General features: G+C 32.0%; 1 protein-coding gene across 1 annotated transcript in view; it reads left to right on the forward strand.

Annotated features, from left to right (window-relative positions):
• si:ch73-383l1.1 (receptor tyrosine-protein kinase erbB-4) overlaps window positions 1-14,637 on the forward strand; it is a 178,018-nt gene that overhangs the window by 108,822 nt on the left and 54,559 nt on the right. Inside the window, exons 4-5 of the mRNA XM_051104636.1 lie at window positions 11,929-12,063; window positions 13,525-13,590. Of these exons, the coding sequence (XP_050960593.1) occupies window positions 11,929-12,063; window positions 13,525-13,590 (201 nt within the window). The remainder of the gene's footprint in view (window positions 1-11,928; window positions 12,064-13,524; window positions 13,591-14,637) is intronic.

Raw genomic sequence — 14,637 nt, forward strand, 5'->3', positions numbered from 1 at the left:
CTTTGATATAAAATGCAGTTGTTGTCATGTTCGTCTCTTCCATGTTCTTACTCTCCTTTACTGTTGGCGAGTAGCTTTTATACATGTGGTCACTTCAGCAGATATATAACACTTTTGTTTGCCTATCTACATAAATCTTTTAAGTAAACCTTTGAATCTAATTGTTCATAAATTTAATGAACTTAAAAACTGATCTAAAAATGTATGCAACATTTTATACTGCATTACATTAACATATATGATTTAATATATTGTAATATACAGTGCTGCTTGAAAGTTTGTGAACCCTTTAGAATTTTCTATATTTCTGCATAAATATGACCAAAAAGTTCATCAGATTTTCACAGAAGTTTTGAAAATTGACAAAGAGAACCCAATTACACAAATGAGATGAAAATATATACTTTGTCATTTATTTATTATCAAAAATGATCCAGCGTTAAATATTTTTAAGTTGCAAAAGTATGTGAATCTCTAGGATTAGCAGTTAATTTGAAATGGAAATATTTAACACATTTTTCTCAATAACTAAATGACAAAGTATATATATATATATATATATATTTGTCTTGTTTGTTTGACTGGATTCTCTTCGTCAACTTTAAGGACTTGTGTGAAAATCTCATGATGTTTTGCATTATATTTATGCATAAATATAGAACAGAAGGGTTCACAAACTTTCAAGCAGCAATGTATATTGTAATTATTTAGCTTAAATTTTATGTATTTTTTTAATGTAATTTCCTCTCTGGAACAAACAAAAAAAGAACATATTTTTAAAAAATGTCTCTTTTTGTCTATACAATTCAATGTCAGTGTTCTTCAAATTGTCTTAATTTGTGTACATGAAACAAAGATTGAAACTTGTACATGTTTGACACAACATAAGTAAATAATAACAGAAATTATAGCAATAATAATAATAAAATAAACTCTTCAGAGTCTTACAAGACCTGTATGCAAGTTTTATTTTGGGGTAAACTATCCTGCTAACATAAATAAATAAACAGGCATGAAATATTTATTTTGAAGTGAAATTGTTGTATTATGTCAGAAGAAAGAGATGTCTGCGAAACAGATGTTTTGGTCAGCTTTACAGCGTTTTCAAGGTTAGCATTCATTGTTCAGAAATATTTGACTGTGGAATAAAGTCAAGAATTCTAGAGGTCTGTGTAATAATTTATGACATTTACCCTAGAAAACAATAATAAAGAGGATTTATTCTATTCCTTCATGCAGTATTTGCAGACTGTCTGATAAATAGAGAGCTCTGACCACACACTACTCTCATGCCAGTAGGTCTCAGTATGTACCATGAAAAGCAATTAGGCCAGAACTGTTAATGCATACAGATTAGAGTCCATATCAGATCAACTGATCCAGCCTGAATAATAGTGATAAAATCCCCGTATTTGAGCAAAACGGCAGAACTTGGAAAGCAATTGCCTTTCTATTTTATAATTAAAGAATATCTCAAGTTGGATTTCAAATAGATGTAGTCTGAGGTTCAGTAACTATTAGTATTCATGAGTGATTATTACGAAATGATATAGAGACACTTTCAAAGAGAGAGTTGTGTAAAGCACAATTTGCGTGTTTACCAAAGCTACATTCTTCCAGGGATACAAATAAAAGGCTCCTTTCCCTATACTGACATTTAGAAAACACACATATCCACAGGCTTTCGTTTTGTCCTCTTCTATCTTGTTGTCTATTTGAAATCATGCCAAGCAGCTGAGCGCAGTCTAAAGAGAACATGTAATTTCTCTCTCCATCTGCTGGCTGTGTGTTCTCCCAAATGCTTGGTAAACAGCAACGGCAATAGATCAATCCTCGTCACATTAAATCATCACTTGCATTTCTTCTCAAAGCAACAACTTATGAATCAGGACGTATAGAAATTGAGAGAAGGTGATATGATTGGAATGCAATTTCTTTACAGCTCTTTTAAAACACAAAAACGCTCAACATAAATCGACATAAATGCATAAACCAGCATTTATAGCCAATTTAATACAACAGTTCTCTATGTTTCTCGAATCTGACTGACTGAGAGCCTTTTCCAGGTGTGCGATATTCTAGTAATAACAAAACTCCAACCGTTTCACCGTTTGTATCACTACACTTACGGTATTTCGCACAGCGAGTGTCATGGTGGATACCTAAATCCTCTATAAATTTATAAAAATGCTGTTTTTGTGTCACAGGATATAGTTTTAAGTTGTTCAGGTGAGAATGTAGTTGTTTAGACACTGTACAATACACTGTAAAAAGTTTTCACCAGTTTCAACTGAAAAACTTAAGTTCAGCAGCAGCCTTAAAATTGTAAGTTAAATCAACTACAATAAAATGAGTTAAAATGACTTTTAAGTTAATTTAACTTAAAAAATTTAAGGCAGCTGCTAAACTTAAGTTTTTAAGTTGAAAACTTTTACAGTATATGTGGTTTGTTAATAAAGATAACTTCTATTTGAAAATTTGCGTTGGCATTTTCAGAGATGTGAGCTCCAGGGCGTCAGTGGCCATACAGTGCTCATGAACCCACCAAGATTATCCTTACCTCAACCAGAATTTCTGTATTTTTGCTGGCTCTGATGTCTCTTTAGTAGTTAATAGTTAAATGTGAGATATTATTTGTTTTGGGTAAATCTGGCAGTTTTTGGTCTCATTAATCTATTATTTGTTCCAGAGCAAATAGTACTGGCTGAGGGCAAAATCTCATCACGTCTTTATATTATATCACACATTATATCAGAGTGCTGCCTTTGTGTTTTTGAATGAATTGCCTAGCAACTTTTATGGTGGCTGTTGTTGTTTTATAATTCTAAAAATAATATTTTATATAAATAACAGTAATATTAGTATTTAGTATAGAGAAATGGTGTATGTTCATAATGGTGATTTTAGTTACATTATTTCATCATTGGATGGCGACAAGAGACGTTTTAAGTTTTTAAGTTTTTATGAGTGAGTCAGCAGTAAAGACTTCTATATTGAAAGAGACTAAAGCAGAGTTGTAAACAAGGACGTTATTTTTACTTTCAACACCTTGTAAGATGCTACCAATAAATGCACTGAGCAGCGCTGTCACTGGAAATCACCCTTAAATGAGAAGTTTCCCTCCAGAACAAAAAATTAATAGATAATTAGGTAAACCAGCGATTTTGAAGTTGGAAGAGATAATGAGATGGGAGTTTATGCAGAGCTAGACAAGACAAGCATTTGAGATTAAAAAGTATATAAATTGTATAATGTTTTTAGAAAATAACTGATCGTTTACCCTTCTTCCTCTGCTAGGATTGTTTTGAGCCATTTGAAGCTGCATTTAAACTGCATTTTGGAAGATCAAACTCACGGGCACCATTGAAGTCCACTATATGGAGAAAAATCCTGAAATGTTTGCCTAAAAAAACACTTAAACATCTTGGATGACAAGGGGGTGGGTAAATTATCTATAAATTTTAACAGATGCAAGGATAGTATGACAAAGATATTGCTTTCCTCAGCGGACAATCAAACTAATGTTTTATTGTGAATATGAGATTAAACTGAAGAATGAATGCTGTATTAGATGCAGGTAATCACACTCGTTCAGTCCATCTCTCTCTCATAATACTCACCTCTACATAATATAGTGGGTTTTTAATACAGTAATACAATAAGCTTTTAATGAAGCAACTCAATGTTCCTTCGTTACTAGCTTTAAAGTGATGCTTTCGAATTAGTAATGGAATCTTGGGCTCAGCTGTTAAACTGTTAACTTCAGATTTGAATCTGTGATGGAAGGAAGTAGTTTGCACAAAATAGGGTTTTTAAAGAAACTCAGTTGTTGTCACTTTTTTTTTATTTACACGCTTGTGCCGTCAAACCGTTGTATAAACCAATATCACATTCGTAGCAGTGATTGAAAACATCTGTGCTACAGTGTTTAAAACCAGACATTGTAGAAAGGCTCCAGTTCCTTCTTTATCGCAGGACTATGTGATTTTTGCATACAACAGGTAAATATTTATTTTCATGTATTTATTGCTGTGTGTTTGTCGTTGCAGTCAACATTCATTTAAATGAAAGCCCCATGGCCAACATACATTATAGTGAACTTGTTTGTGGACAAGACAGCGTGCAGAGACACATCTTTACTGCCTCAGTGATTGTTAAGCCCTGTTTATTCTCCACGCTACTGTAAGCCATTACAGATTCTTGATGGTTTACAAGTCTCATCTCTCAGTTTGAATCCTCATCTATATGCGTGTTCACATATGTCTGATTAAATGAGTGGTATTGATGTAAAATCCCCCCACACACTTCTAAACATCAGCGATGCTCATGTTTTAAAGTTTCATCTTTTCACCAGATAACGCTGACAGCTGCACAAACCCCTCAGTTCAAGGTGGAGGTCGTTCTAGTCTTATTTACCCTTCAGTCATTTTAGTTTTTTGGTCTGGATTGTGTTGTATTTGCTATGCTAAATAATGATTGCATTTAAGCTGTTAATACTCTTTACATAAACATAAACTTGACACACATCTAGCATATGAACAGGGGATAGCATCTCTCCTTTTTTTGATTAATTGCATGATATTTTATTTCATTCTCTGTTCTCAAAGAGAATAGATTTTAATATTGTTTTAGTAGCATCATTCCTGTTAGCAGATCATTGGCACAAACCCAGATTCTATGGACTGCATAGTGGCAGCCAGGCTGGTGCTAAATGCCTATATAAATCTAAAGTATTAGAAACATCTTGCTTTCAAGGCCCTTCAGACTGTGTTTGGGCACCCAGAACAGGTAGACATGAATTTTAAATATCTGATCTGAATTTTACAATTTGCAAGTCGGCCAAGGCAGGCCGAGTAACATCTTGGCGGTTTGTCATCTAACATCTTGACATGTACAGGAGGCTGGCAGGGGTTGAAGTAAATATTCAATATTTTAATATACTCTCAGTCTGTGAAGTTTCTGGCAGCTCCTGAATCAATAAGGACATGACGTGTGGTATTAGAAATTTGGACAGTTATTTGGCACTGGGGAACATTTCACTACCCGTCTTTGGATAGATAGAGCTATTGTAAGCCGGATGAGATTAATGACAATGGCTGAATTGACCACAAAATAGATACGTCTTCATTGCTTCAGAAAGTCAGATACAGGTTAGAACCTAAAGGGTAAATCCAAAAATGTAATGGAAAAAAAAGCTAATATTTGTTTATTTTTTGTTTGATTTGGTATGCGACCTCTTTGCATTGCTATGCAAATTAACATATTTAACTATCACATATTTAGCTTGATGTGTATATTTAATGGTGCTTAAAATTTAATAAAATATATTTTAAAAATGTGTTTTATTTCAGCAAGTGGCCAAGGCAACATTATATATTTTAGTTAATACTAAAATAACTAAAACTAAAAAAAGTAAAACTAAAAAAAACTTGAAATAATAAAACTTTAATGGTATATCAATGATAGTATAATAACACTGTCACACATTAATAACACATTGTCAACAATTGAAACCTTATTTCATACATACATAAACCTCATTTAACCATAGATTTTATGTTATGAATAAATAGGAAGAAATAAACAGACTAATAGAAAGTTGATTGACATTCTAATTTAATAGCTTATGTCTGTTGATATTTCTCCAACTTTAAAGTAATTTTGCCTTCATTGTTATAAAATTTAATGTATTAGCTTTACGTGTAATTGCATATATCTCACAGAGTATTGTATGTAATGCTGCAATAAAAACTTAACTCATGCTGACCAAGTTATTCTGGGAATTTAGAACTTGTGTGTGAAAAGGCTGAAATGAAACGAAGAGAGCAGAGCTAATGTCGTCTCACCGGTCTGTTGCTCAGAAGGCTCAGAGAGGAACAGCTCCATTAATAATGAATCCAGTATCATCATTATGCAGCAAAATGTTTAAACTACACAGAATCTCACAGCTTCAAACACAGCTTTACTTTTTAAAAGCACTCCCCCATGAAACTCTGCTCATGTCAGCAAATCTTGAAGCAGATAACCGGTGAATGTAGGAGGGAGGGGGTTGTTTATTTACTTACAAAATGCCAAAGTAAATATTTACAAAATAATAATAAAAACATATAAAAAGCATACCTTTTTTTATTTTTTTGCATACAGCAGCTTCATTGGAAAAATGTAATAAAAAACACTCCATAAAAAAAACTCCATAATGTACCATGATGTGACGTTAATGTGGATGTTTCTAACGTACCAGCTTATTTTGCATTCACATTTTTTCTTCATAGTACACACACACACAATAAAGAGGAAGTCAAGAATGTGCCATATATAATGATTTTTTTATTGCCTACATTGCAAAACTGTCTGCTAGAAAATAAAAATAACATTTAATGAGGTTTATGCTTAAAACATGCTTAAAAAATATGCAAATGGAATAATAATATACTTAGGCAATGTATTTCTCACGTCAATTTATCTTGTTTTCAGGAGGTTTAGTTAGTCTATTGGTAAACACGAAAAACTACGGATATAGGAAAATGTCATGGGTTCATTTCCTATGGAATTTTGGATAAAACCATCTACCAAATACATACATACAAAATCAATATTATGTTTTATTTAGTACTGACCTGAATAAGATATTTCACATTAAAGACATTTACATATAGTCTACAAGAGAAAATAATAGTTGAATTTATAAAAATTACCTTGTTCAAAAATTTACATACGCTTGATTCATAATACTTTGTTGTTACCTCAACGATCCATAGCTGTGTGTGAATTTTTTTTTTTTTTTTTTTTTTTTTTTTTTTTGAACAGTTAAACTGCCCGCTGTTCTTCAGAAAAATCTTTCAGGTCTCACACATTCCTTGTTTTTTTTCAGCATTTTTGTGTATTTGAACCCTTTCCAACAATGACTGTATGATTTTGAGATCTATCTTTTCACGCTGAGGACAACTGAGGGACTCATATGCAACTATTACAGAAGGCTCAAATACTCACTGATGCTTCAGTTCCAGCATCAGTCCCAGGGGGGTGAAAACTTTTGAATAAAATGAAGATGTGTTTATTTTTCAAATTTCTTAAAAACTAGCATACATTTTTTTATGATCCCTTTTATTTTGGTAGAATATTTAACATTTTGCAGATTCTACAAGGTGTATGTAAACTTTTGACCTCAACTGTAAACATAAATGTAAATAGTATAAATTAAATGCATTTATTGTGTAAAAAATATTTCTTATTCAGTACTTTTTTTTTTATTAAAAAAAAAAAAAATTTTTTTAAAAAAGTATTTTTTTTTTTTCCAGTACAAATATCTAAACATTCTTAAAACAAGATTGACACACAAAATATGTTTTCTGAGAAATTTCAGATTTTTTTTCTTAAAACAACAAGAAATCTGTCAATTGGGTAAGAAAAACAATATATTTGTAATATTTTTCTCCTTGTTTTAGTCATAAACACATTTAACTGACTCACATATTTCCTTTTTTCTAATGGCAACAGGTTTTAGCCGTTTCTTCAGGTTTCATGATGTCTTGCTACACCATTTGATGAAGGCAAAACAACAAAAGTTGCTATGTCAAGTTCACATTTGAACTTGTGCCTATACCCTCTGTGAGGTTCCAGCCGTATCATGGCTCCACCAACCCTCCCAGCCTGCCCTCCTGAGACCCTGGCTGCTGGCTGTGATTTCTGGGATGCTCTGCTATCTCCACCAGCCAAACTCCCCTCCCTGTGTGGCTGAATAATGAGACGCGTCATGAACGTAGACGGGTGGCACAATGGCGGAGGGCTGTGGATCATGATCTGAAGCCTCAGTGGAGGATATTAAGGGCCGTTCACTGACAGCGACAAAGCGAACAGAAGTCTGTCATTTTTAATATGACATGTCATTGCAACATGGTCACGTAGTGCACAAAGTTGAGAAAGTTTATTGTTTATTATTGGCGCGTCGTTTGTCTCCTGTGAGTTGCGGTAGTCAGGTTTAGGCAGGAGAAGTTAATGGTTCTGTGAGCGATTGCACTGTTTTGTATGATTTGTCTTTGTCCACATAAAAAATGATGCATGGAAGACAGTGTCAGAAATTGTCGTCATTCTAAGTGAGTTTGATTCATGCATTGATATTCGTTATTGTTCATGAAATGATGTAGTTCATATCCAAGCGCTTTCCCTGCATGATAATGTCTAGCAGGATAAAACCAGATTACTTGTCATAGTAGAATGACGGAATCTTATGTTTATACTAAATCGATAAAACTAGCTTCTAGTTCAGTTTTTTTTTTAAATGTTTTTAGTTGTCGTGGCATAAACAAAATATAAATAATGTTTAATTGAGCATAGACTGACAAATTTCAGAAATAATCGTACATTTTGCTTTTACTTCACATCATTTGATTTTTTTTTCTGTTCTTTTATTAATTTGTTATTATTTTTTATTTTATTAATTAGAAAACTTGTTCTTTTAATATGATTAATTGAGTAGGATATTATTCAAAAAGGAGTTCTGAATGAACGCCTGTTCTTGATTGCCTGGTTTCTTTTCTTCATATCTGCACTGGTGACCCATCCTTTAGATTTTCCAGTCTCATTTGCATCACCCTGATTGTAATCTGCCATTTGGAGACGATTTGTCCATGTAAAAATGGACACAGACAGAATGAAATGAGGATTATTTCTCAAATGTTAGTGGTTTTGACACGGTTTTAATTTGGGTTTAATACTGAATTCCGCTTCTTGTGCGCAAAATGATTGCATTTTGTGTCAGATGTTAACAGATAAATAATAAAATCAATATGAGGTGCATATTTTATCACATAACAAGGCATCTTAATAGTCTGACAAAAGTTAATGAACAATATTTTTGCTTGTCTTGTGTCTTATAAACATGAATTGGTTATGGCACATCTGAACATTCATTTAAATGTAGATGCAGTTTATTCTTGTTCTTTAATTTCTGATTTTGTTTATTTGCCTTAAAACACCCAGTAAATTATATACACATGTGTAACAGTCAAAATTAACATTAATATTATATTATATTATATTATATTATATTATATTATATTATATTATATTATATTATATTATATATTAATGGTAAAATACATTTTAAATATAATAATTTTTATTAAGATTTAAAGTTGCATGACATAGGCATTTAAATGTAAATTAACTAATAGTATGTTAGGAATTTTATAGTGTAATAAATAATGTTATTAATAAACATTATGCCGTTATTCCAGTCTTCAGTGTCACATGATCCTCATTCAAATATGCTGATCTGATGCTCAAAAACATTTATTATTATAAATAATTAATGTTAATTATGATGTATTAATATTGAAAACAGTTGTGCTTCTTAATATTTTTGTGGAATATTATATTATATTATATTATATTATATTATATTATATTATATTATATTATATTATATTATATTATATTATATCATATTATATTATATTATATTATATTTTAATAGTAAAATACATTTTAAATGTATTTATTTTAATTAAGATTTAAAGTTGCATGCATTTCTAGGCATTTAAATGTACGTTAACTAATAGCATTGTGAGAATTTTATAGTGTAATAAATAATATTAACAATATTTCAGTATTGGTGTGAAAAATAATATAATATAATACATTTGCTTTAATCTGCGGTCTCTGCTTTATAATACTTCAAGACTTACAGTAGTATAAAGGTTATAGTTCATACAACCAAGTTAAGCAGCTTGTTGTTTGTATTAAGGACTTTTCAGTTTATATATTTATTTTTATATATTTTTTTCTGTGATTTCCAGTTAATATAGAAATGGTGCACTGTGCTCAGCTTTGACCCAAAGTTTATTTGTGCCACTGAATTGATTGGGTTATGTTTACAGATGGAGGCAGACAGTTAATGTTAAGAGGGGTGCCATAATGTCGCTCAATTTCTCTGGCTGATAAGGACCGCATTTTGTGCGATGAGTGCTTGCCCTTCAGATGACTTCATAATATATTTTTTTAGACATTTTGATTAGCTCAATTTTTTTTCTCGCCTTTTAATTTTCCTTCAAAGGCACTTTATCATTCTTATTCTCTCATATTTATAGCATTCTCATTTAAATATAGATTTATTACATTTGTTGTTAAAGGGATTCCTGCTTTTCTGCCGCCTTCTTAGCGAAAGAATTGTGTGCAGATGAATTCATCAAAGAGATGTTAATGACGTGAAGTGTTTCTCATGCAGGCTGGGTTTCCAGCTGTGAATGTCAAAAGTGGCTCTTTAAAAATGTATTCATATGGTCTGTTGTTCCATTCACAGTCTCAACCTTTCCCCCTGCACACTCCACTTCCATCATCATGGAAGTGCTGAAAGAAAATTTAAATATTTCACTTTCACTCAAAGGAAGTGAAATTGTCATGTTTGAATACCCTTGATCACGACCGGGTTCATTTTGAATGCAGGGATGAGAGCTCTGAGACCTGCTAATCTCACAATGCTGGTCAGTCAGGGTTTTTTTAAACATTGAACAATACAGTGTCAGGAAAATGTGCAAAAATTTGACCTTTAGCTTGTCACTGGGTCAGTGCTCTAAACGTTAGTACCTTATTTACCCCAAAAACATGCATAACAGAGCTTTAATTAAATCTTTTGCTCTCCCGGCCTGCATTTAAACACACAGTAATTTTGTAAAATATTATTACTATTTAAAATGACTGTTTTCCATTTGAATATATATTAAAATGTAATTTATTTCTGTGATGCAAAGCTGAATTTTCAACAGCCGTTACTTCAGTCTTCAGTGTCACATGATCCTAATTGAAATATGCTGATCTGATGGTCAAAAAACATTTATTATTATTAATATTGCATGTTAATTATGATCTATTATTCTATATTATGATCAATTTAATGCTTCCTTGAAGAATAAATGCGTTGATTTATTTGATTTTTAGATCAACAAACTATAATACTGTATAGATTTCTATTAGGTTTGTGTGCATGTTTATATATATATTGTATTCCCCACTAGCAATAAAATTGTAATGCTCAGGTCTGTTTTAACACATTATATCATCCATTCTGTGTGGGTTTAGCTATTGAAAGCAGAAAAAAATCAGGCACTAGATAATGTTTACTGAGAACGAAATATTTAATAGTGTAATATAATCAGTTGTGTAGGTTCAATATATGAACCCTGTGCAGATATGAAATATTCTAGCAGACCTGTCCAGCTTTGTAATTTATAAAGTTACATTAGTTGATTATGAAGCAGCAGCCAGAGTCTGAATAATAATATTGCTTCATTAACTTCATGTCTGTTTTCCTTTAAGAGTGAAAGAAACTATACTCACCCATTTTAAACAACCAGTCACGATCTCATTCATCAGATGGCTGTTTGAGGCTATGAACCAGGCGTTTGTGATGTCTTACATTGCATAAATATATATATTTTAAAGCAGGCTTACAGGACACAGTGTTCACTGGAGCACTGGGTTTCTGGGCTAGCATTAAACCTAGTCATATTTGTTACAGGGTAACAGGAGGGAGGGATTTGAAAGAGATGCGGAATCAAATATACTACCCCCACATAAAGCATATGTTCCCAATCTCTACAGACACATTGATGTGCTCATAATCTTGCTTGATCTTTTATAAGCTCCTTAACTTGGGAATTGGGGTGATTTCATTCTTAAATCCTGTTCTAAAAAGAGAGATTATTTTCCTTACACTTCTTTTATAAATCGTTTAAAGTGGAATCATAGAGCAGTCAGGGTTATATCCTTATGGTGACCTCTGAATGAACTGTATGTCTTCTATATACACATAAATTGTTTATGTAACATTGTTTGTGCTCCGAAATAGGCTAAATGGCAGAAATGTTGCCACTTATTCAAAAGTGCTCATGATTTCTAATTCACCGTCTTTTTAAATCCTCACTCTTGTAGAAATCCTGAATGGAGGCGTGTATGTGGATCAGAATAAGTTCCTGTGTCACGCTGACACCATCCACTGGCAGGACATCATCAAGAACCCACGTTCTGAACTTCTGGTCGTGCCCTCAAACAACAGTGGAAACACATGTCAGTGTTTGGGCATGTTTTTTTTTTTTTTTTTTTAAAGTAATTGGTTATAGTTACTAGTTACTTCTCACAAATAGTAACCGAGTTAGTAGCAGAGTTAGATCATTATAAAAGTAATTGCCAGGGAAAGTAACTATTGCGTTACTTTAAAAAAAAAAAAAGTTCAATAACTTGGATGCCGCCAATATTAAATATGTTAAATGAAATTTAAATTAAATTAATACAATTTTTTGTTTACTCTCCGGATATATATAGCTTAATGGCCCAGTTTTTTAAATATCTGAATGTACACTTGGCATCAGTCAGTCAAATGTTATAATATAACATTATGATAATTTTGTTTTAAACTTTAGTAATTAGAACTTTAAAATAACCATGTATGAATGCGTATTTGTCATATTGACTGAGTGGTTGTGGTGCTTAAGATATTGTTTGTATAAAAATTATTGTTTCCATAAAAAAGGGGGAAAAAAAATAAAAATAAAAATAATGAGCTGTTGGGCTCATGAAAGTTAATCACATTGTCTGCGTTCGCTCGAACTGATTTGCTAAAATCAGAACAGGGACAATAATAGGTGAGCACCAGCCAATGATATATTAGTTCTGCCTACTACTGGAGAAACCGGCAGTTCTTAGAAGCTGAAAATTCCAAAAGATCTCCGTTATTTTGACAGGAAAATACAGCAAAGAATATCGTTCACATGTAGCATGTCATGGTATATAAGACTCTTTTGCTTTGTATCGACGGCTAGTCGTGTCCCTTCACACTAGTTTACGGTTCGTCAAATACAGGTACGCTGTGCATCCGTTCAGATGAACTGAAAAATACAGTTATAATAATACTATAATAAATGATAGTAACGCCGCATTTCATTGTCAATAACGGTAACGGGGAAACAGTAATTCTTTTAATTACTCGTTACTGGAAAAAAAGAATAACGCCGTTAGTAACACTATTTATTTATAACGCCGTTATTCCCATCACTGGTGTTTAGATGATTTTAATGATTCAAACCAGGCTATAATAATTCATGATTTTCATAAATAGACTGAAATTGTATTGTGTCCTTTCAAAAATTGCATTTGCATGCTATAATATGAAGATTTATAATCATATTAATGCAAACACATACAAACTGCCAATTTCACTGTCTCATTGCATTAAGTGTTCACCCTAACAAAGTTTTTGAACATAGCCATATGCTTTTGCGAATAGTTTGCAAGGTTTGTGATCTTTTTACAACCTAAAATTGCAGGATTTCTTTAAAGTAATCATTCTTAACTGTAATGATATTGTAGAGTCCCTCTCAGTCAGGCTCTCTCAGTAATTACAAAGCAGTCAATTACATCTAATCGGTGAAGGTGATTGGGGAAACTAAGTGGGAACATTGTATGAGACAAATCCGACAGTACATTGAAGCATGCTACTGTTTAGAATTAAAGTTAAGATGTATTTCACAGGCAGAAGGTGTCATCGCTCCTGTAATGGCCGCTGTTGGGGCCCCCAGGAAGATCAGTGCCAAAGCTGTGAGTATCATGCTTTATTATTTAACTTGCATAACTATACAGATAAAATGCAAGCCATTAATATGTAATCTTTAAACGCTTTTCAACTTTTTATAATTTCATAGTAACATATCAACTTATACTGTCATAAATTACAACCATTATAATGCATTCAAATGGAATAAAATCTAAACAATGAATAAATTAATGTATATATAGTTCAATTCGAATATGTCTTTCTTGTTCCTAGATATAATTAATGACATTAATACCAGAAGTTCTTCTTCATGTTAAAATGGCTATATTATACTCATTTACAAGTGTATAATTCATCTGCTAGAATACATTTATATGAATTAAACTTTAAAAAGCACATTATTTTTCTCATACTGTACATTGCTTCAGCATAATTATAATAATAGTTGTAACCTAGCTCAGAGAGAAAGGAGTCATATCTTTGTGATAATTTTCTCATAATTAAGGGATAATACAAGACTTCTTCACCTTACAAATGGTTGTCAAAAGTTAAAATGCTTCAAAATCGTGAGCAAAACAGATGCCATTTACTACTAAAATCTTCTTTCAGAAGGACATTTTGTTAGCTGAACAATTCGTATGTTGTTAATTAAGAAGTTAAAGGATTAGTTCACTTCCAGAATAACAGTTTCCTGATAATTTACTCACCCCTTTTTACCTTTCTTCAGCCAAAAAGAAATATGGTTTTTGAGAAAAACATTCCAGGACTTTTCTCCATATAAGGTTCGAATTGCAGTTTCAGTGCAGCTTCAAAGGGCTCTGCATGATCCATGCACGATTAAAATTATATAAAAAATAAAATTTACAGTGGTATGCGAGGTTTGGGAACCCATTGTGGAATCTGTGAAAATGTGAATAATTTTAGCAAAATAAGTGAGATCATACAAAAAGCATGTTAATTTTTATTTAGTGCTGTCCTGAGTAAAATATTTTACATAAAAGATGTTTACATATAGTCCACAAGACAAAAAATAGCTAAAATGATTAAAATAACCCCCTTCAAAAGTAACCCTTGTTTTTTTTTATACCGTT

The sequence above is a fragment of the Labeo rohita genome, unplaced genomic scaffold, assembly GCF_022985175.1.
Source record: "Labeo rohita strain BAU-BD-2019 unplaced genomic scaffold, IGBB_LRoh.1.0 scaffold_76, whole genome shotgun sequence".
Classification (NCBI taxonomy): Eukaryota; Metazoa; Chordata; class Actinopteri; order Cypriniformes; family Cyprinidae; genus Labeo; species Labeo rohita.